The sequence below is a fragment of the Oncorhynchus mykiss genome, chromosome 17, assembly GCF_013265735.2.
Source record: "Oncorhynchus mykiss isolate Arlee chromosome 17, USDA_OmykA_1.1, whole genome shotgun sequence".
Lineage (NCBI taxonomy): Eukaryota > Metazoa > Chordata > Actinopteri > Salmoniformes > Salmonidae > Oncorhynchus > Oncorhynchus mykiss.
In genome coordinates, this window is record NC_048581.1 from 77,709,978 (window position 1) to 77,732,500 (window position 22,523).

The 22,523-nt window shown below is 41.6% G+C and overlaps 1 protein-coding gene across 3 annotated transcripts in view; it reads left to right on the forward strand.

The window, feature by feature from the left end:
• Positions 1-22,523, forward strand: part of LOC110494608 (contactin-4) — a 218,696-nt gene that overhangs the window by 157,451 nt on the left and 38,722 nt on the right. For all 3 annotated transcript variants that reach the window (XM_021569831.2, XM_021569833.2, XM_021569832.2), the window contains exon 11: positions 1,122-1,272. In XM_021569831.2, coding sequence (XP_021425506.2) covers positions 1,122-1,272 — 151 coding nt within the window. The remainder of the gene's footprint in view (positions 1-1,121; positions 1,273-22,523) is intronic.

A 22,523-nucleotide genomic window follows, 5' to 3' on the forward strand; every position in this document is an offset into this window, starting at 1 on the left:
CCTTTCAGGGCTGGCCTCCAGCTCTCACTCCCCAACCCATCTCCCATCACGCCTGAACATTGTTTTGTCATTGATTGGAATTAGATCCAACACAGCCAATGAGCCCAGGTTAAATTGAACTTGGAGGAGGTAAAAAATATCATTGACAGACCCTGGCAGAAATGCACTAATTGAAGTGCTTTATAAAAGCACAGGGAGGGATGATCCAGGAGTGAAAAGGAAATGATCATGATATAACTAAATCGAGCTGAAAAACTGAAGGACATGACATTTTTTCTTTGTTTTTCTTTGCGGAGAAAATGATTCCGTGAATTAACGAGTGCAGTATAGCACTCTCCTACCTTCCCTGACATTTCTGCTCAACATCACACACACAATACATGCCTCACTTTGAAGTACACAGCAGTCATGTGAGGATGTGTTTAAAATATCCATGATTTATCCATGCTTATCTACTGTTATTAAACCATTTAGGGGTTATACAGATAACATTCAATTTCATTATTATTTTAGTTTTGTGCCTTTTCAGTATCTGCCTTTGACTCTCAGTCTATTCCTTACATGCTGGAGTGGAGAGGTTATTTATCTCTTTTATCCTTTTCTACCCTGGCTGAGACCCCCTCTAGCTATGGCCAATGGCAATGGGAGAATCTCACTTGCATTTGCTTGGCTCCTCATGTCCTCTCTCCTCACCTCACCTGTACATGGTTATACTATATATGAAGTACAGGAATGTTGAGGTGTACATGGTTGAAACCTGTTGGCTGATAAAGACAGAGGTCCCTCCCTTCTGACCTTTTCCTCCAATTGGTTTTAAGAAGTTGGCAAGGAGAGAGGACATGAGGAGTCAAAGAACTGCAATTGAAATACTCCCAATGACTATCTCTAGGCCTTGCCAATCGGGAGTGTCATTTTCCCTTGCTGTATATATATATTTTTGGGGGGACAATGCGACATCACCAGGAACAACTCTGGGCCCACTATACTAAGGCCCTAAGGTTTTCCTAGTTCAGTTCATGTGATAAACTCATGGCTTTACGCTCATGTAATGCATGTTGAAAGTTAGATATAGGAAGGTAAAAGGGCAGCGAAGGGTTTTTAACATGCATGTCTTGTTTCAGCTGTTGCCCCAGATTTCTCCCAGAACCAGCTGAGGAGCCCCACCATGGTGAAGGAGGGAGGAGACGTGCTGATCGAGTGCCGGCCCAAGATGTCCCCCTGGGGCGTGATCTCCTGGAGGAAGGGCAGTGAGGCTCTTCGAGAGAGCCACAGGTAATGTAACAATCTCTCTCTTTATTGTCTGATCGCTCTCTCTGTGGAGGGGTTGATTTTCCTAAGCACTGGGGTTGTTGTAGGATTTGTTCAGGTATGGTACCCTGGAGGAACGGTTGTTGTAGGATTTGTTCAGGTATGGTACCCTGGAGGAACTGTTGTTGTAGGATTTGTTCAGTTATGATACCCGGGAGGAACGGTTGTTGTAGGATTTGTTCAGGTATGATACCCGGGAGGAACGGTTGTTGTAGGATTTGTTCAGGTATGATACCCGGGAGGAACGGTTGTTGTAGGATTTGTTCAGGTATGGTACCCTGGAGGAACGGTTGTTGTAGGATTTGTTCAGGTATGGTACCCTGGAGGAACGGTTGTTGTAGGATTTGTTCAGGTATGGTACCCTGGAGGAACGGTTGTTGTAGTATTGATAAAGAGCTAATGCCAGACACCCCTGGCTATGATTATTGTATGTTTACCTGGTCAGGCTTTGTAACTTGATATTATTTCTCTGGTCATATTGATTCTATATTCACTGTTACAGAATCTCTCTGACTGTTAACATTTATCTCCAGCTTTGGATTGAAAGTGCATCTGGAGAAATATATGAAGTATCATATCTGTCTGTTTACCTACAGTACTTGCATCCGATGTAGATTCCTGTAGGCCTATATTCAGTAAAGGTTCCCACTCATTCCAGTCATCTCCCAGACACATAACTCCTGGTTTAATCACACTTTAGACATCTGCACAAACAAACCAATGTGAGGACTGAAAGTAAAATTGGTTTGGCCAGTACTTGGAGTCATCCGACATGCCACTCGCTGTGCAGAGTCTGGGTGCTAATCAAGCACTTTTCGCCCTCTGTGGGAAGGTGTGGGCGACCATACCAGCCACGGTCTGCTGACATATATTCACGCTTTTCTGGGCAAAAGTGTTAAGCCAGCCTCCTGCTAACAGTGACAGGAGAGCTGTGTGTGTGTGTGGGTGAGGGGTGTGGCTGGGTGGCGTCAGGGGTCAGTCAGACAGTGCTGATCCAGACAGGGGTCACCCATTCGATGACACAGCTGCTACACCACTTTGGTGGCACGACTCTGGCAGCAGGACTGTGTGCACAGTGTCTGGTACGACTCGTCATGGTTTACATATACACAAAGAGGTGTTGTTGCTTGTCAAACAAAGTATCCTGCATTTGCATAGTGGTTACTCTGCTGGTGCCCTTCAGCTACACTGTGTACCTACGTACATGATGCTGTCTCCCAAGCTGACGGATCAAGGCTGAAATGCTGAAACGCATCAAGTTTTATTAATAAAATATGTATTTTTCTATTCTACTGTTTTGTCATCCCCTGTTAAACTGACAGTTTGAATCCTGGTTGAACTGTGAGATAGCGATAGACTATGCTTTTCCTTTTTCATGGTTTCTAACACAGAGATCCACTGAGCTACAGTAACTGATCATTTTGATTTAATGTCCTGCTTGTAGTGTATGGATATGTTTGGAACGGAGTGTTTTGTTGTTGATTGATTTGGTATTTTGCACCACTGTGACACTGGTACAGTATATGTTTCCATGGGATGATTAATTCAATAGCAGTGGCTCTATTAGGCTTGAATGGATGGATGTTGCCATGTTCCCCTGTTCTTCCCTGCTGGTTTGTCGGTCCTTGTTTGTTTCCCTTTGTGTAACTATGAGCTTGTTACAAGTAGATAGATAGTTGAGATATACTGTTTGTTTGCTGTAGCCCTGACGCCTACCTGAACTCACATACGGTATGGTATTTTAATGTTCTGATAGGGAATTGCTGGAAACAAAGGCAAATGTGGATTATTAAACCTGGACCAGTGCCCTTAATGTCATAAACACAATCTATCAAAATATTGTGCTAGTCATAGAGGAAATGATATTACAATATCTCTAGATCTGTATTCTAGTGGAGTCCTGGGACTTTTTGAACTTGAAAAGTAAATCGTCATGCTTTTACTTTGTAAATGGTATTCAGCACAGACCACCTGGTGTGCTTTTGACACAGAGTTAATTAAAAAGAAAAATGTGCAGGTCACAAGTTTGCTCGTGTCTGTCCCAGGTTGTATTGTGCAGGATAAAATCTTGTCAGGATGCATTGTCAATAGGTGGAACCCTCCCATGTTACTTTTCACGGTACGGAAAATACAGTATGTGTGAGGCATAGAATATGTTGACCCAGCAAACTGGGAACATTCCCAGAACATTAGCTAAGATTCCCATTAAATTGTAATTAGGGTTTGACATTTTTTTTCTAATAAAATATCTTTGGAATGTTCTCTTCACATTCACTCAAATGTTCCCAGCAAACTAAAATGATTGGTTCTGTGAAAGTTCCCAGAACTGTAACGGTTGTCGTAGGTGGAAGAAGGTGAAGAGGACCAAGGTGCAGCGTGGTACATGTTCATGGTAAATTTAATAAAGAAACTGAACACTAGAGCAAAAAAACAAAGCGGAACAAACTAAACCGTTCTGTCTGGTGCAGACACACAAAGACAGAAAACAACTACCCACACCCATATGGGAAAACAGGCTGCCTAAGTATGGTTCTCAATCAGAGACAACGATAACAAGCTGCCTCTGATTGGGAACCATACCAGGCCTAAACATAGAAACACAACACCTAGATATACAACATAGAATACCGACCCACATCAAACCCTGACCAAACTAAAAATAGAAACATACAAAGCAATCTACGTCAGGGCGTGACAACGGAATCGGTGCAGCCAGCTGGTTTCTTCACGCTTCGCGTCGACAGAAACAAACATCTTTCTGGTATGAAGAGGGGCGGGGGCGTATGCCTTATGATTAACGAGACGTGGTGTGATCACAACAACATACAGGAACTCAAGTCCTTCTGTTCACCTGATTTAGAATTCCTCACAATCAAATGTTGACCGCATTATCTACCAAGGGAATTCTCTTCGATTATAATCACAGCCGTATATATTCCCCCCCAAGCAGACACATCGATGGCCCTGAACAAACTTTATTTGACTCTTTGCAAACTGGAAACCACATATCCTGAGTCTGCATTCATTGTAGCTGGGGATTTTAACAAGGCTAATCTAAAAACAAGACTCCCTAAATTGTATCAGCATATCGATTGCGCAACCAGGGCTGGTAAAACCTTGGATGATTGCTATTCTAACTTCCGCGACGCATATAAGGCCCTCCCCCGCCCTCCTTTCGGAAAAGCTGACCACGACTACAATTTGTTGCTCCCTGCCTACAAACAGAAACTAAAACAAGAAGCTCCCGCGCTCAGGTCTGTTCAACGCTGGTCCGACCAATCTGATTCCACGCTTCAAGACTGCTTCGGTCACATGGACTGGGATATGTTCTGCATTGCGTCAAACAACAACGTTGACGAATATGCTGATTCGGTGAACGAGTTCATTAGAAAGTACATTGATGATGTCATTCCCATAGCAACGATTACAACATTCCCAAACCAGAAACTGACGGATTGATGGCAGCATTTGCGTGAAACTGAAAGCGCGAACCACTGCATTTAACAAGGGCAAGGTGACCGGAAACATGACCGAATACAAACAGTGTAGCTATTCCCTCCGTAAGGCAATCAAACAAGCTAAGTGTCAGTATAGAGACAAAGTAGAGTCACAATTCAACGGCTCAGACACGAGGTATGTGGCAGGGTCTACAGTCAATCACGGATTACAAAAAGAAAACCAGCCCCGTCTCGTACCAGGATGTCTTGCTCCCAGGCAGACTAAATCACTTTTTTGCCCGCTTTGAGGACAATACAGTGCCACTGACACGGCCCGCAACCAAAACCTGCGGACTCTCCTTCACTGCAGCCGACGTGAGTAAAACATTTAAACGTGTTAACCCTCGCAAGGCTGCAGGCCCAGACGGCATCCCCAGCCGTGCCCTCAGAGCATGCGCAGACCAGCTGGCTGGTGTGTTTACGGATATATTCAATCAATCCTTATCCCAGTCTGCTGTCCCCACATGCTTCAAGAGGGCCACCATTGTCCCTGTTCCCAAGAAAGCTAAGGTAACTGAGCTAAATGACTACCGCCCCGTAGCACTCACTTCCGTCATCATGAAGTGCTTTGAGAGACTAGTCAAGGACCATATCACCTCCAGCCTACCTGACACCCTAGACCCACTCCAATTTGCTTACCGCCCAAATAGGTCCACAGACGATGCAATCTCAACCACAATGCACACTGCCCTAACCCATCTGGACAAGAGGAATACCTATGTGAGAATGCTGTTCATCGACTACAGCTCAGCATTTAACACCATATTACCCTCCAAACTCGTCATCAAGCTCGAGACCCTGGGTCTCGACCCGCCCTGTGCAACTGGGTACTGGACTTCCTGACGGGCCGCCCCCAGGTGGTGAGGGTAGGTAACAACATCTCCACCCCGCTGATCCTCAACACTGGGGCCCCACAAGGGTGCGTTCTGAGCCCTCTCCTGTACTCCCTGTTCACCCACGACTGTGTGGCCATGCACGCCTACAACTCAATCATCAAGTTTGCGGACGACACTACAGTGGTAGGCTTGATTACCAACAACGACGAGATGGCCTACAGGGAGGAGGTGAGGGCCCTCGGAGTGTGGTGTCAGGAAAATAACCTCACACTCAACGTCAACAAAACAAAGGAGATGATTGTGGACTTCGGGAAACAGCCGAGGGAGCACCCTCCTATCCACATCGATGGGACAGTAGTGGAGAGGGTAGTAAGTTTTAAGTTCCTCTGCGTACATATCACGCACAAACTGAATTGGTCCACCCACACAGACAGCGTCGTGAGGAAGGCGCACCAGCGCCTCTTCAACCTCAGGAGGCTGAAGAAATTCGGTTTATCACCAAAAGCACTCACAAACTTCTACAGATGCACAATCGAGAGCATCTTGTCGGGCTGTATCACCGCCTGGTACGGCAACTGCTCCGCCCACAACCGTAAGGCTCTCCAGAGGGTAGTGAGGTCTGCACAACGCATCACTGGGGGCAAACGACCTGCACTCCAGGACACCTACACCACCCGATGTCACAGGAAGGCCATAAAGATCATCAAGGACAACAACCACCCGAGCCACTGCCTGTTCACCCCGCTATCATCCAGAAAGCGAGGTCAGTACAGGTGCATTAAAGCGGGAACCGAGAGTCTGAAAAACCGCTTCTATCTCAAGGCCATCAGTCTGTTAAACAGCCACCACTAACATTGAGTGGCTGCTGCCAACACACTGACTCAACTCCAGCCACTTTAATAATGGGAATTGATGGACATTTATGTAAAATATATCACTTGCCACTTTAAACAATGCTACTTAATATGTTTACATACCCTACATTACTCATCTCATATGTATATGTATATACTGTACTCTATATCATCTACTGCATCTTTATGTAATACATGTATCACTAGCCACTTTAAACTATGCCACTTTTGTTTACATTACTTTTTTTGTCTACATTACTCATCTCATATGTATATACTGTACTCGATACCATCTACTGCATCTTACCTATGTCGTTCTGTACCATCACTCATTCATATATCTTTATGTACATATTCTTTAGCCCTTTACACTTGTGTGTATAAGGTGGTAGTTTTGGAATTGTTAGGTTAGATTAGTTAGATTAGGTTATTACTGCATTGCCGGAACTAGAAGCACAAGCATTTCACTACACTCGCATTAACGTCTGCTAACCATGTGTATGTGACAAATACATTTTATTGGATTTTGATTTGATTTAGAACATTTGTTCTGTTGTGGCTAATGTTCTCATAACACAGAAAAATGTCCAGTGGCGCCTACAGTATGAACAGAGAGACAATGTTTTTATAAAACATTCACCTTATGTTGCAAGAATGTTCTCAGAACACATTTCGTATTTTTAAAGGTTCCCAAAAGGCCTGGTGGGAACAAAAGATGACCTGTTCAGTTGTGCAGATGATTATACAAGGATTATTTTGGGGTGCAAAAAACATTAACCTGATGTTACAAGAACGTTCCCAGAACACATTTATGCTCTTTAAATGTTCATAAAACATTTCTTTAGGTTGCGTGAACATTGTGGGGATATGACAAGAGAAAGGTTCCCAAAACACAAAATTGTTCCAGTTGTGTTGACATTTAGAGAATGTTTGCATCAGGGTGCAAAAAATGTTCCTTTGATGTTGCAAGAATGTTGACAGCACAGCCTTTCTGAGTTCTTTAAAGGTTCCCAGAACATTTAATTAGGTTGTGGTAACAGTGCGGTTACATTACAAGAGTTTACAAGCACAAAATATGCTCAGTTGTGATGACATTCATACAATGATAAAGTTTGGTTGCACAGGACATTCCCTTAGACTAGGTGTTTTTGTCAACATTCAAAGTTCGTTAAAGGTTCCCAGAACATTTAATTAAGTTATGAAAATTGTCTGGAATGTTGCATGAATATTCTTGTGATATTCACATATTGTACTTAAGAGGTTGCACCGAACATTCCCACAATTTTGCACAATGTTCCACAATTTCCCCTAAATATTGTTTTTATTGCGTTCACAGCATATTTATTTTAAGTTCAACATCATATTCCATTGATGTTCACCCAATATAAATTATACCGTGTCTTGGAGGTCCTCAGAATATTTCAAGAACATTTTGAAAATGTTGAAGGTCAGACACACCAGTAGGATTGTCAAACATTTGCCTGCCAACAGTACTTAGCACCTCTGAACAGAGTGTCACCAGTCAATCTCTTTTGTGATCCCACAGCAAAGACCTTGATGTTATCAGCCACTCAGCCTTGTTAAAATACAAGAAGGTGGCAGTAACATTGTTTGGTAATGCATGTGTGTGTGTTTCTTTATGGCCTAGTCAATGTTGGCTAACTAGCTGCGCTAATGGTACTACTAGCCAGATGACCACAGCTAACTAGCTAGCAAGATGAAAAGGAAAACATTGAATTCACTCTCCATAATCACATACAGCCCATAGATACTTTTTTGCAAGCTGGCTAACATTACCTAAATGGTTAGCATCATTCGCTAGCTGTTGTACTAGCTAGGTAATGTAAATGTAAATACACTGCATTGACTCGCGGAAGCCAGCTACAGGCAGCTGTTTCATGGAAACAAATCCATTGTGATTGAAATATAATGTTATTAGCCACAGTGGCCAGATGGCCAGCTTGGTAAAGCATTTGTGTTGTGTGCCTTGTGTTGCACTTACCACCCTATTTGTTTCATATCAAACGAATAGGGTGTGTGTGACTGCCTTGATCAGTTAGCAAGCTAACGTTAGCTAGCTAGCTTACTAATAAGCTAGTGCACATTATCAAACCTAACAAAAACATCCTTCAAGCACAACTCATTAGAAAGATATAAAATATGTAAAGAATTGCTCTAGAAAAAAATATTTATTATGCAGCTTTATTGTTTTAGTTAGAACAATTGTGATGCAAAGGGTGGATTAGATCGGGAAAAGTGCCCTCTTTCTTCCATTTTCTTGTCACTCCTGTCGGCTCCCCCACTTGGAGGTTCATCCTCTCTGATTGACTCAAAGTCAAGTTGCCGAGCATTGCGTTCTACAGGTACGCACACCCTTTGTTCTAGCAAGAGAAGGAACGACCTCCTTCTGTGATAAGTACTGTACCCTATCGGCAGTCAGATTCTCGGGGGGGTTTCATGCTTTATATTTAAGTTTGACCTAAGGTTACTACAATATTCTCAGCATGCACATTTCTGGTTATTTAAAGCATATCGGAATATGTGCCTTTTGTATTCTTCTCCAGATTTATTAACAATTCACATTTGAGGATTATATTGTAGACCCACTACAATATGATGTAGACAAACCTTGCATTTCATTTCATTCAGAGGACATTTGAGTAGCAATTAATCATACAAACATCCATATTTTTCACACTTTATATGTTGACAATCTGCAATCTTCAGCCAACTCAGTAAGCCTCTGTGCCACCAGGGGACAGCTGTGGTATTACGCATTTGTTTCCAATCTATATAGATAGGGAAATAAATGATTAATTAGGACTAGGGTTGCAGAATTCGGAAGATTCCCAGAATCAGGAGGCAATAAGCAGGACATCCGAAATCCTCCAACCAGAATTTCTGGTAGGTAAACTAGTTTTTAGAGCATTGGGCCAGTAACCGAAATGTCACCAGTTTGAGTCCACATGCATATAATACACACTTGTACATGTGTGAAATAGGACAAATATAAGCCACCACCAAATTTGTATTATACTTGTAACACTGCATTTTATGATTTAAAAAAAAAAATTAATCACATGTTGAAAGACTTATGAAATGTTATTTAAGTTGGGTCGATATTTATACATTTTAATTTAAATAAGTTGTGTTCTTGTGTAATCGCATGCTTCTTAAATATGGACTCATAACCTTCAAACTAAATCTGAAACAATTTGACCCTTTCTCAATTTCAATCGAAACACATACAAATGCATGCACTACACATTCTGAAAAATGAAGATACATAGCATTTTAATAACTCAGAAACTGTGTTCTGTGTCCTGATTGACCATATTACCCTATGTACATAGACTGAAAAACTGCAATACCACAGCTGTACCCTTGTGGTGCAGAACGTTAATGATCTGGCTGAAGATTGCAGGTTCCAACCCCACGTGCAGATTGTTAATATTTATTTTGATTCATTTTTTACCTTTATTGAAGCATGAAGTCATGCTGAGATCAGTCTCTTTCGCAGAGAGGCCCTGCATGAACACACCAATAAACAACAATTACATAATACATATCTATATACACATAAGTTACACTATACATATCTATATACACATCAATTACACTATACATATCTATATGCACATCAATTACATAATACATGAAAAGCAATCCATCAATCTACGAGACTTCAAGTAGGGCCAGCCCACATTCTGATACAATGTGCAATGGTGTGTCCTGAACCTATCGGCTGTAATAAAGTGCAAAGCGTTTTGATAAACTGTGTCCAATGGCTTCAATGCAGTGGCAGTCGATAACCGGAATGAATGTTGACTGAATTATTTGATTTCTGCTATTTAACGAAAGACAGGATCTGTTCCTATAGAAGAATACTATTTTAACATACCATTCCATTGAGGTTCACACAATATACATTTTACCTTGACTTGGAGGTCCACAGAACATTTCAAGAACATTTAGAAAATGGTGTATTTAAGTTTACATAATAGTACCCCAACATTTTCAGCATGCACATGTCTAGTTCCTTAAAGCATAATGCAGATTGGAATACATCCCCCACTATGTTTCTCTCCATATTTAATGCTCATTCACATCTGAGGATTGTATTGTAGGCCCACTAAAAAAGTGATAAAGACAATCATTTAATTTAATTCATAGGACATTTAAACAAAAATTAAATCATACAAACACAACCATATAAAGATTTTTTGGGGCAGACAAACACGCTCCCTTTAAATGCCTTAGAGTAAAAAATAATATCAGATCTTGTTATGATAAGAAATCAGGTCTGGGCCATGGCTAGAAAAATGGACTCTGTAGCCGATTATATACATTTAATACATTTAACTACGGAATGTATTCTAAATGGACACCAGTCAAGTTTCAGAACACGTCATAGCACCATCTCCACTACTTCTTTGGTTTTAAATTATGGTCTAAATGACCCAAACACAGTGTGTATTTACTGATGATGTTAAATCAGGTTTTCTGGACATAACAAAGGGTGTCCCACAGGGATGGATTCTTGGTCTGGTTCATTTCACTATTTACATGAACAATATTGGTTTATCTGTAAAAAAAAGAAAGATGCTATTTCCTCCACAGCTGACCAGGCTCTGTCAGTGCTCTGTCAGTGCTGCCGGGCTCTGTCAGTGCTTCAGTCTGACTTTAATGCCCTGCAGAAAGCCTTTGTTGAACTGAAATTAGTACTTAATGCAAGTGTATGTAACAAGTGTATGTTATTTTCCAAATCACTTAAAAATGTATCTGATGATTTATGCCTACATACTTTGGATTGGGCCCTCATTGATTGGTGTCCTTGCCTATAACTATCTGGGCATCTGGATTGCTGAAAAAAACATATACTTTAAAAAGCATGTTGATGAGTTAGTTAAGAAATTAAGAATTAAACCACTATGAAAACTGACTTGGAAATTGTGCTACATTGTGGGAATGTTATGCACAACCTCTTAAGTACAATATGTGAATATCACAAGAATATTCTTGCAACATCCCAGACAACTCCCAAAACGTCAATGTTCTGGTGAACCTTTAAAGAACTTAGACCAGGTGTTCTGTAAACATTCTTACAACATTAAGGGAATATTCTGTTCAACCTAACTTAAACGCTGTATGAATATCATCACAACTGAGCATATTTTGTGCTTTGGGAACATATCTCTTGCAATGTACCCACACTGTTCCCACAACCTCATTTTATGTTCTGGGATTCTTTAAAGAACTCAAAGACTGTTCTGTCAACATTCTTGCACCATCAAAGCAATGTTTTGTGCACCCTGATAGAAACATTATCTGCATGTCAGCACAACTGGACAGTTTTTGTGTTTTTGTAAATTAGCTCGTCATATCCCCACAATGTTCCCACAACTTAACCTCTCTATGGTATGTGGGATGCTAGCGTCCCATCTGGCCAACATCCAGTGAGATTGCAGAGCGCCAAATTCAAATACAGAAATGCTCATTATAAAAATTCAGAAAACATAACATATTTTACATAGGTTTAAAGATGAACTTCTTGTTAATCCAACCACGGTGTCAGATTTATAAAATGCTTTTTGGAGAAAGCATACCTAGCCCAGAACATACCTAGCGAAGAACGTAGCCCAGTTGACAAATTATTACAAACAGTAACCAGCCAAGCAGAAGCGTTACAAAACTCAGAAATTGAGATAAAATGAATCCCTTACCTTTGATCTTCATATGGTGGCACTCAGAAGACATTAATTTACTCAATAAATGTTCCTTTTGTTCAATAAAGTCTCTTTATATCCAAAAACCCCAGTTTTGTTCACGCGTTTGCTTCAGTAATCCACAGGCTCTAACGCAGTCAAAACAGGCAGACAAAAAAATCTAAATTGTATCCGTAAAGTTCAGAGAAACATGTCAAATAATGTTTATATTCAATGCTCAGGCTATTTTTAGCCTAAATGATCTATAATATTTCAACCGGACAATAACGTTGTCAATATAAAAGGTAAACAAGAAATGCACTCTCTCGGGATTGGGCATGAAAAAGCTCTGTTACACGTCAGGGTCCACTCATTCAGACTGGTCTTCCCTCATTTATAAGAATACAAGCCTGAAACCATTTCTAAAGACTGATGACATCTAGTGGAAGGCATAGGAACTGCAAATTGAGTCATAAGTCAATGGAAACTGTAATGGCATTGAAGAGAGAACCACAAAACCAACAAAAAAAATACTTCCTGAATGGATTTCTCTCAGGTTTTCTCCTGCCAAATCAGTTCTGTTATACTCACAGACACTGTTATACTCACATTTTAATAGTTTTGGAAACTTTAAAGTGTTTTCTATCCAAATCTACCAGTTATATGCATATTATATCTTCTGAGCCCGAGTAGCAGGCGGTTTAATTCCGGCATGCTTTTCATCCAAAATTCCGAATGCTGCCCCCTACCCTAGAGAGGTTAAAGAAATGTTTTATGAACATAATAAATAAAAAAAACATTTTCTGAAAACGATCTTGTAAGTGAAGGTGAATGTACACTAAATTAAATGGTTTAATCATCTGCACAACTGGACAGTTTACCTTTTGTGATGTCCCCACAATGTTATCATCAGAATGTTCCCAAAAACCAATAAAGCATTATGGGAACCTTTAAAGATCAGACATATGTTCGGGGAACGCTATTGCAACATCAGGCAAATATTTTATACAATAAAACATTGTATTTTCATCAGCACAACTGCACAGTTTTTGTGTTATGAGAACATTATACATTACACACTCTCTCTCTCCAATTTCAATTTAAGATTTAAGGGCTTTATTGGCATGGGAAACATATGTTTGAAATAGATAATTAACAAAAGTGAAATAAGCAATAGAAAAATGAACAGCAATAGAAATCTCTCTCTCTCTCTCTCAAAAATTCACGACATATCACCATGTAATCGAGTGGACCACCACTGCCTTGCTTTGTCTGTCCCTGGTCAACTATACCATTTGCACAATTACTGCACTTGAGAATAATTAATAATCACATTGTTTTGTCTAAATAAGGTGTGAGCAGAATGTGGTGGGACACTTGCTCAGGAGCATGCATAATCAAGGGGTGGGGGTTGAAAACCCCTTGTTGTTCAAAATTAATTGGCTTAATTGTGTTAGTGCTCCACTGTGGCTTTAGAGGGAGGGGAGCCAGTGTCACCAGCTGGGTAATCCATCTTCTTAGCAGCAACCCTTTTTTCTGCAGGAAACCAGCAGAGGTGGGTGTTGGGGGGGGGGGGGGGGGGTCTTATCTCTCCCAGACAACCCTGCAGGGACCCGGTTTAGATGACATCAGCTGGAACAAAGCAGCTGAGAACGCAGAGAAGGGTCTTGCCGATGAGTGTATAAGTGGGCCGTGTCAGGCAATGGACCGCTGTATAAAAATATCCCATTTCAATATGTCACCACTGGATTGGAAGAGAGAGAAAAAACATTTTTGGCCACTCACACCAGACCCACACAATCAACTGTCTCTGAATGAGTGGCCACCGTCTGCCTGCCTGCCTGCCCGCCCGCTGGCATTCTGTTTTCCCCTTGTCTCTTCTCTCTGAATTAAAGGCAGTCTTTCAAAGGCCTGTTTGGAGTTATCTTATGCGACAGGGGCACTCGAACAAATACACTATATACTGTATACAAAAGTATGTGGACACCCCTTCAAATTAGTGGATTCGGGCTATTTCAGCCACACCTGTTGCTGACAGGTGTATAAAATTTTGCGCACAGCCATGCAATCTCCATAGACAAACATTTGCTGTACAGCTCAGTAACTTTCAACATGGCGCTGTCATTGGAGGCCAACCTTCCCAACATGTCAGTATGTCAAATTTCTGCCCTGCTAGAGCTGCCCCTGTCAACTGTAAGTGTTGTTATTGTGAAGTGGAAACATCTAGGAGCAACAACGGCTCAGCCGCAAAGTGGTAGGCCACAAAAGCTCACAGAATGGGGCCGCTGAGTGCTAAAGCGTGTAGTGCGTCCTGCAAATCAAATCAAACTTTATTTGTCACATGCGCCGAGTACAACAGGTGTAGACCTTACCGTGAAATGCGTACTTACAAGCCTTTAACCACCAATGCAGTTCAAGAAAGAGTTAAGAAAATATTTACCAAATTAACTAGAGTAGAAAATAATAAAATGTAACACAATAAAATAACAATAACGATGCTATATACAGGGGGTACCAGTACCGACAGGTTAGTCGAGGTATTTTGTTCATGTAGGTAAGGGTAAAGTGACTATGCATAGATAATAAACAGCGAGTAGCAGCAGTGTAAAAACAAAGAGGGGTGGGGGTTGACAACGTAAATTGTCTGGGTGGCCATTTAATTAATTGTTCAACAGTCTTATGGCTTAGGGGTAGAAACTGTTAACTTAAGGAGCCTTTTTTTGTCATAGACTTGGCGCTTCGGTACCGCTTGCCATGCGATAGCAGAGAGAACAGTCTATGACTTGGGTGACTGGAGTCTTGACAATTTTTGGGGCCTTCCTCTGACACCGAAAACCAGTGTTGTGTCGTCAGCAAACTTAATGATGGTGTTGGAGTCGTATTTGGCCACGCAGTCGTGGGTGAACAGGGAGTACAGGAGGGGACTGAGCACGCACCCCTAAGGGGCCCCAGTGTTGAGGATTAGCGTGGTAGACATGTTGTTGCCTACCCTTACCACGTGGGGGTGGCCCATCAGGAAGTCCAGGATTTAAAAATATATATATATATATATATTTTACCTTTATTTAACTAGGCAAGTCAGTTAATAAGAACAAATTCTTATTTTCAATGATGGCCTAGGAACAGTGGGTTTGTACCTTGTCAGCTCGGGGATAGTCCAACACTCTAACCACTAGGCTACGTTGCCGCCCCAAAGGGTCCTTAGCTTAGTGATGAGCTTTGTGGGCATTCTGGTGTTGAACGCTGAGCTGTAGTCAATGAACAGCATTCTCACGTAGGTGTTATTTTTGTCCAGGTGGGAAAGAGCAGTGTGATTGAGATTGTGTCACTTGTGGATCTATTTGGGCGGTATGAGAATTGGAGTGGGTATCTGGTATGATGCTGCTAATGTGAGCCATGACCAGCATTTGAAAGCACTTCATGGCTACCGACGTGAGTGCTACGGCCGGTAATCATTTAGGCAGGTTACCTTCGCTTCCTTGAGCACAGGGACTATGGTGGGAGGTATTGTAGTTATTGCAGACTCGGTCAGGGAGAGGTTGAAAATGTCAGTGAAGACACTTGCCAGTTGGTCCTCTACTGAGAGCACTATCACACAGTCGTTCGGAACAGCTGGTGCTCTCCTGCATGCTTCAGTGTTGCTTGACTTGAAGCGAGCATAAGAGGCGTTTAGCTCGTCTTGTAGGCTCGCTCACTACAACCCACTACAAAGTTCCAAACTGCCTCTGGAAGCAACGTCAGCACAATAACTGTTCATCAGAAGCTTCATGAAATGGGTTTTCATGGCCGAGCAGCAGCACACAAGCCTAAGATCACCATGCTCAATGCCAAGCGTCGGCTGGAGTGGTGTAAAGCTTGCCGTCATTGGACTCTGTAGCATTGGAAATGCGTTCTCTGGAGTGATGAATCATGCTTCTGCATCTGGCAGTCCAACGGACTAATCTGGGTTTGGCGTAGGCCAGGAGAACGCTACCTGCCCCAATGCACAGTGCCAACTGTAATGAGGAATAATGGTCTGGGGATGTTTTTCATGGTTTAGGCTAGGCCCCTTAGTTCCAGTAAAGAGGAATCTTAAAGCTACAGGATACAATGACATTCTAGATGATTCCAACTTTGTGTCAACAGTTTGTGGACTGATATATGAGTGGACACTTCAGATGTTTTGGTGGTACAGATATACTGAACCAGCGTGCTTTGGTGTGCTCCGATGCTGTAACACATTGGCTTTGAACCACAGGGGTTTTATTGCCATGGTGAGATCTGTTCTGTGGCTCTGTATTAGTTTTGATGTTGTGTACGGAAGGAGGTTAGTGCCAGTTAAGAATAACACACGACAGGTTTATCAAATTAAGGAATAATGATACAGTAAATGAAGTTAACTTTCAAGGTCTTCTCTGCATGACATCTTCTTTTATAAATTAGCCTCACTTTAAATCTATTCTTATAACATTGACCTTTATTATACTGTATATAAAGCCCTTGGGCTTTTAAATAAAAGGCCAGATGTAATTATTCTACCTACCGACTGTATAGAACAAAGTCATATTGAATGCTCTGTTCACTTTAAAGAAGTGCGTTGTGATTCGTCTGTCTTAGGACTTGGTCTGAGTTAGTTGTTTCCTCCCACTCTTACTTTGTCACGTAATTGATGGCTGTCAGGCTTTGATGCCTGGCTGGGGGTGTTTAACATACAATGGGCTCTACTTGCAAATATACTCCCTACATCCCTGTAGAGTGGATAATGGGTTGAGTGGTGGAAGTAAGGCACAGCAGGAATTTCTGCATCAGGGTGTTGACTCCGTCGTATTGAGGGAGACAAGGACGGGAGTGAGATGGCCTCAGATGTAGCCATGCTTATGATATCTCTACCTACAAAGAAAGAGGACATGGAGAAGGTCTCTCGCATAAATGATGTCTGCCAGAGTGAACTCCAATTCACACACCCCATCTGCTATGCCAGACACATTCCAGAATGAATCAATGTCAGGAAGGAAACCAAACGTGGAACAAGTATCAGCACATTTTTATTAGCATCCGCTGAGGAAGCTTGCGATGCATTTACTTACATTGACTTAGTATCAACGATTCTGCACTCAGTCATTTCTCAGACATGATTAAGTGTCCTTGATTGATTCTAATTGAACATCTGCTTGGATAAAGTGGAGATCTGGAGCTCTGTGGAGGTGTCTGCACCACGCCATGTTCCGAGCAAAATATTGAGAGGTTCTGCAGCCAAGGAAATGTATCTCACTTTGAAGGGAGACACACCACTTGATAGGTTGTGTGGGCAGCTGATGATGCTCATGCTCATTTAGTGTTAGCCTCCCTCTTCAGAGGCAGTCTGGTGTTGGCAGGGCTGGGAATGTCACATGAAGGGGAATGGCCCTCCCACCTGAGGACGAGAACAGGCATAGGATTACCGCTCTACCGGAGTACACACACAAGCACAAACAAACATGTTCAATTGCACACACACACACATGCATGGACACACTGACAGGAGCACATGCAAACACAGACACACACCCACAAATCTAACACACACATACTGTCCCCTGTACAGCCTTGATTTTCCCCTAAATTATGTTGTGGCTTTTATCACTGCTTAAATGTGTCTTAAATCATTTTAACAGCTGACCTTTGCTTGATCTATCAAGATGTACAGTGCTAGTGTGTAGAGGATTCATGTGTATTGATGATTTCATTTGCCAAAAAGTCAATTAATAAGACGCACATCAAATTGATCACGGATGATTTCATATTTACAGACTATTATAATGAGCATAAAAATTGATTAACTATTTTTTATTAGCTTATCATGTTCATTGATGTCAGTGAAAGGTGTATGTATAAACATGAGGCGCACTCGCATACTTCAGTTATTTGATTTGACCCTTAATGATCAAGCTCTTTCTGATCATTTGCACTGGTTCAACCAACTATACCATATCTAGTTAGCGGAACTCTTGTTCCCTTTCTTGTAAGGCTTGTAAAAACAAGCTCAAGCAAAAATAGTTGATCGGCTTAACCCAAATAAATCTCGACCTGGAGCAAAAGTGAATTTAAAGATGTTTGCTGAGATTAGGTCAAAACCCTCTTTACCTGTCTACGTCCTATGTTCTCCTCTCTGGGATTATTTTTTTTATCTGGGAGAGACTGCTGCTGATATCATTTTTCAAAGAGAGAATCCGCCAGCACAGCACAAGTAATCCATCTTGGTTCCTCCGACAATTTCTTTGGAACATGTGTGTGAGTGCTCTTTAATTCCTGAAGGATACCTCAGCCAGCGCATGAGGAGGAGATGAATATCAGTGGAAGGAAATAAACTCTGAGGGCAATTTGTGATTAGAGGAAGGATCATGTAGCTGTAGCAGCACATCCACATGGCCCTCTGTGGACCAGACAGATATACACTCCTCTCCTTTCAATGCAATTACACACACAATCCCATCCTGTTCTCCTGTTCCACAGCCGGGAATTAAGACAATCTAAATCAGGAGGTTTGATTAAGACAGCTACCTGTAATAAGCAGTGCGCTCTGCACAGCGTTTAATTCCAACACACACTAATTCCTTAGAAAGTGTTTTTTTTCCCAGTGTTTGCATTCAGATTGCATTGGTATAGTTTCATATGAGGAGGGGGCTGATAACAAGTAAACAGACTTTATGCCCGGGGACAGTATGTGCTGTAGAAGAAAGTTTTTCTTGTGTACTTCTCTTCTGTAGAGTTTGACTATAAAGTGTGTGATTTCCCATGCTTTTGGTATAAGGTATATGTTCTAGCTGGCATAGTTTAAAACAATTATTGTCAATGATTATACCAAAACGTATAAAAGTATTATCTTAGAAAGGCCTATGAATTATGGCATGTTACTATAGCAGGACTAGGTTGCATTAGCCATGAAAATGTGTTTGTCAGCTCCATGTGGAATCACTTGTCATGTCTCTTTTTATGTGAAGGTGGTGTCAGAGGGAGCGTTTGGCACTGCAGTGTATTTGTTTCACAAAGTAGCGATTATTGCTTCCTTTTCAAGCTAACACCACTGTCCCCTGGCTGTGTTTCAGAAAGCTGTGTATTTCCATGGAAACCTTAATGCTACAGAGTACCCTGGAGACAAGGGTCAACCCAGTGAAAACTGAAATGAAATGTAATTTAACGTATAGCCTGCAACTCTCACTCTTTCTTTCTTCCTCCATTTTAATGTAACTGAAAAAATCAAAAGAACCCACTCAGTGCATTCTGCTAGTTGCAGGGTAAGTCATCTGTACTGTGTCAAGGGGAATGAGTCCTTACTTACTGTCAATCATACTTCTTCCTTCTGTCAGACGTGTACACTCAGCTAGAGCTCTGTGTAACCCTGGCTCCAGATGCACTCCTCATACTGTTATTCTACTCTGATTGACGTAGGCAAAGGATCTCTATAGGGTAGGCCTTTTAACAGTGGCTTGAGGCACTTCCAAGCATTGTGTTTTATTCATGGCTGTTATTCTCAGCGTCACTCTTCATGACGTACTGCTCTGTTCATCACATCATTATTGTTGATAAGTAGTGCATTTGGTGAACAACAATTCCAACTTTCTTCTATTTAAGAAATGTGTAGGCTTTGAAGTTTGAGTGACGTTCTGTCACGTTCTGACCTTAGTTCCTTTATTACGTCTTTGTATTAGTTGGGGTGGGTAGTCTGTTCTTTTTTCTATGTTGTATTTCTGTGTTTGGCCTGGTTTGGTTCTCAATCAGAGGCAGCTGTCGATCGTTGTCTCTGATTAAGAATCATACTAAGGTAGCCTGTTTTCCCCATTTTGGTTGTGGGTGATTGTTTTCTGTGTCTTCCACACAGAACTGTTTGTTTTCAGTTTGTGTAGTGGTCAGTTTTGATAAAAAATATGACGAACACTTACCACGCTGCGTATTGGTCCGATCCTTCCTACTCCTCCACAGAAGAGGAGGACGAAAACCGTTACACGTTCGAGTTCACTTTCTATCGTAACATTAATTCCTGAATAATTTGGTAGAACTATGAATGCATGTGACAAGCTAAAAGGTATTGGGACAATCCTGCGTAAGTCAAACATCTATATCAATTACAGTGCTATTGGAGAATTGTCCCAGGTAAATGCCCAGGTGTCCCTATTTTAGCAACATCAGGCAATTGGTTTGTTGTCAAAGTGATAAAAAAACACCTCATTGTCACACATATTATTGTGGACTGTAATGCCTGTTAACCTTGGGGTTGACAACATGGGAAGCAGTGGAACGCACTCCGGATTTGTCTTGATGGAACTGTGAAAATAGACTTCTCAGAACCTTCCCCATTCAGATGAACTACATAGTGCATTCTGCACCATACACTCCAGCTGTGGTTTTGCTTTGTCAAATCTGTGCAGTTTGACTTGATTTAAGTGTCTGCCAAGGCCATTCCTCTCAAACACAGAGCTCTGTGGGGAACCTGGGGAGAGACACACTGTCCGTTTATCTTGGGATGTCAGACTTTTCCCTCCGTACACTTCAGAGTTGGGTCCAACCTTTTGTCCCGTTCAGAGGATAGGGTGACCTAGCCTTTGCCCCTGTAGACACCTCATCCAAGCCTTTCCTATTCTCCCCTGGAGCAGTGTTACTACCACTGACGCTTTGATACAATCATGATTACCAACACCACCTGCAGGTAGGTCAGCGTGGACCAGGACAAGCAACATTCTTTAATGCATATCTCTCCTTATCTGTAAACTAAATACAGGGTGCACACAGCTATAGTGGCAGACACAGTGAAACCCATGCCCTGAAATACTATTTAATGTGCCGGATGAATGGTGGATGAGGCTTGTGTTTGGAAATTGCATGGCGCGAGTGGTGGTTGGACTAAACCAGATGGGGAGAAATGAGTATTAGAGGAGTGATTGTAGAGATGCAATACACACAGAGTGTAACGCACCTTAGCTGAGGTTCATTATTTTGTGAAACCTTTTTTCACATGGCCTCATGGCTGAGTAATTCTACTGATAGAATCTTAACCCCAATTTTTACAGTCCTGTTTTATTTACTCTGCGAATGAAGAGCACACAGAGACCATGCAGTCACCCGTTCAATCAGGCTCTGAGATGGCGAGGGTGTGTTTGTATATTTGTGAATGGTGGTGTTTACCAATGCTACCTTCATATATGCACCTATTAGGACATTCGGGTAAATCGTTGTATTTCTGTTATGCCAATATTGACATCATCAGCAATTCTAACTGTTTGTGTGCATCAAACCCAACATGAAACACTCTCTTCATTTCAGTGTAGTGCTGCCACCATCATTTTTAATAATTTCTGATAAATGGTTTTGTCATGAAATCATCCAACACACATCTAGCATTCTAGCACTTACTACATCTGTGCTTTTCAGTAAAACATTATTTTTTTTACAGTACAGACAATTGTCCACATCAAATTGCTGTTTGTCTAAAATCAAAGACCAATGTCCTTGTGTCCGACTAGATGAAAAATCTGCCGGTGCCCTTGAGCAAGGCACTTAACTGCCTCTGTAATTCGCTCTGGATAAGAGCGTCTGCTAAATGACACAAATGGAAATGTCAAATGTCCTTGAATTAGTAGGTAGTAAAAACAAAGCTTGTTTTACAAGTACTGTCAGCTGAAAGCTTCTGTCTCACGGACCGTAATTTAGTCTTCAGTCGTAGCCGTGATGTCTCAAAGAGAATGTCAGAAAAGAAGCGTTGTTATTTTTACTTTGGACCATAGTTACAGTTTCTGGCAATTTGCAATAAACAGTAGTAGGAGCAATGGTTTCTCTGCGACTGATGTTATTTGTCTTTCATCTTCTTACAGGACATTAAAGATGAACACTGTCCAGTCTCTTTCCCTGTTACTTCCCCAATACAGGATTTTTGTTTGTATTGTTTTTATAACATGAGTAGTTTTGGGGGGGTTTTCCCATCTTGTTGGAAATAATTGTCTCTCTTCTTCGGAAAGGTTTATAACGGCAGCCATTAACTTTGTGTGAGGCTGAGATGAAAAGAGTAGCACTTGTGTTCATCTCACCTGTGAATTATTGATACATCCTCCTCCGCAGCATCCTCTCATTCAGGGAGGAAGGTGGGAAGGGAGGAAGGCTCTCCTGAGACCGTGGGCAGATCAGACAGACATGTTATCTAGAGGTTGATTCACGAGGGAGAGGAGGAGTACTACTGGAAGACTTCCCTTACTTGACTTGTAGTTTACCTCAGCTCCTCTAACACCAGCTTCAAAGCCAACTTCAAGGTCTACTAATAATGCCTTTCCCATTCATGTAATGTCAGTCAATGAGTCAGTCTGATAACAAGCCGTA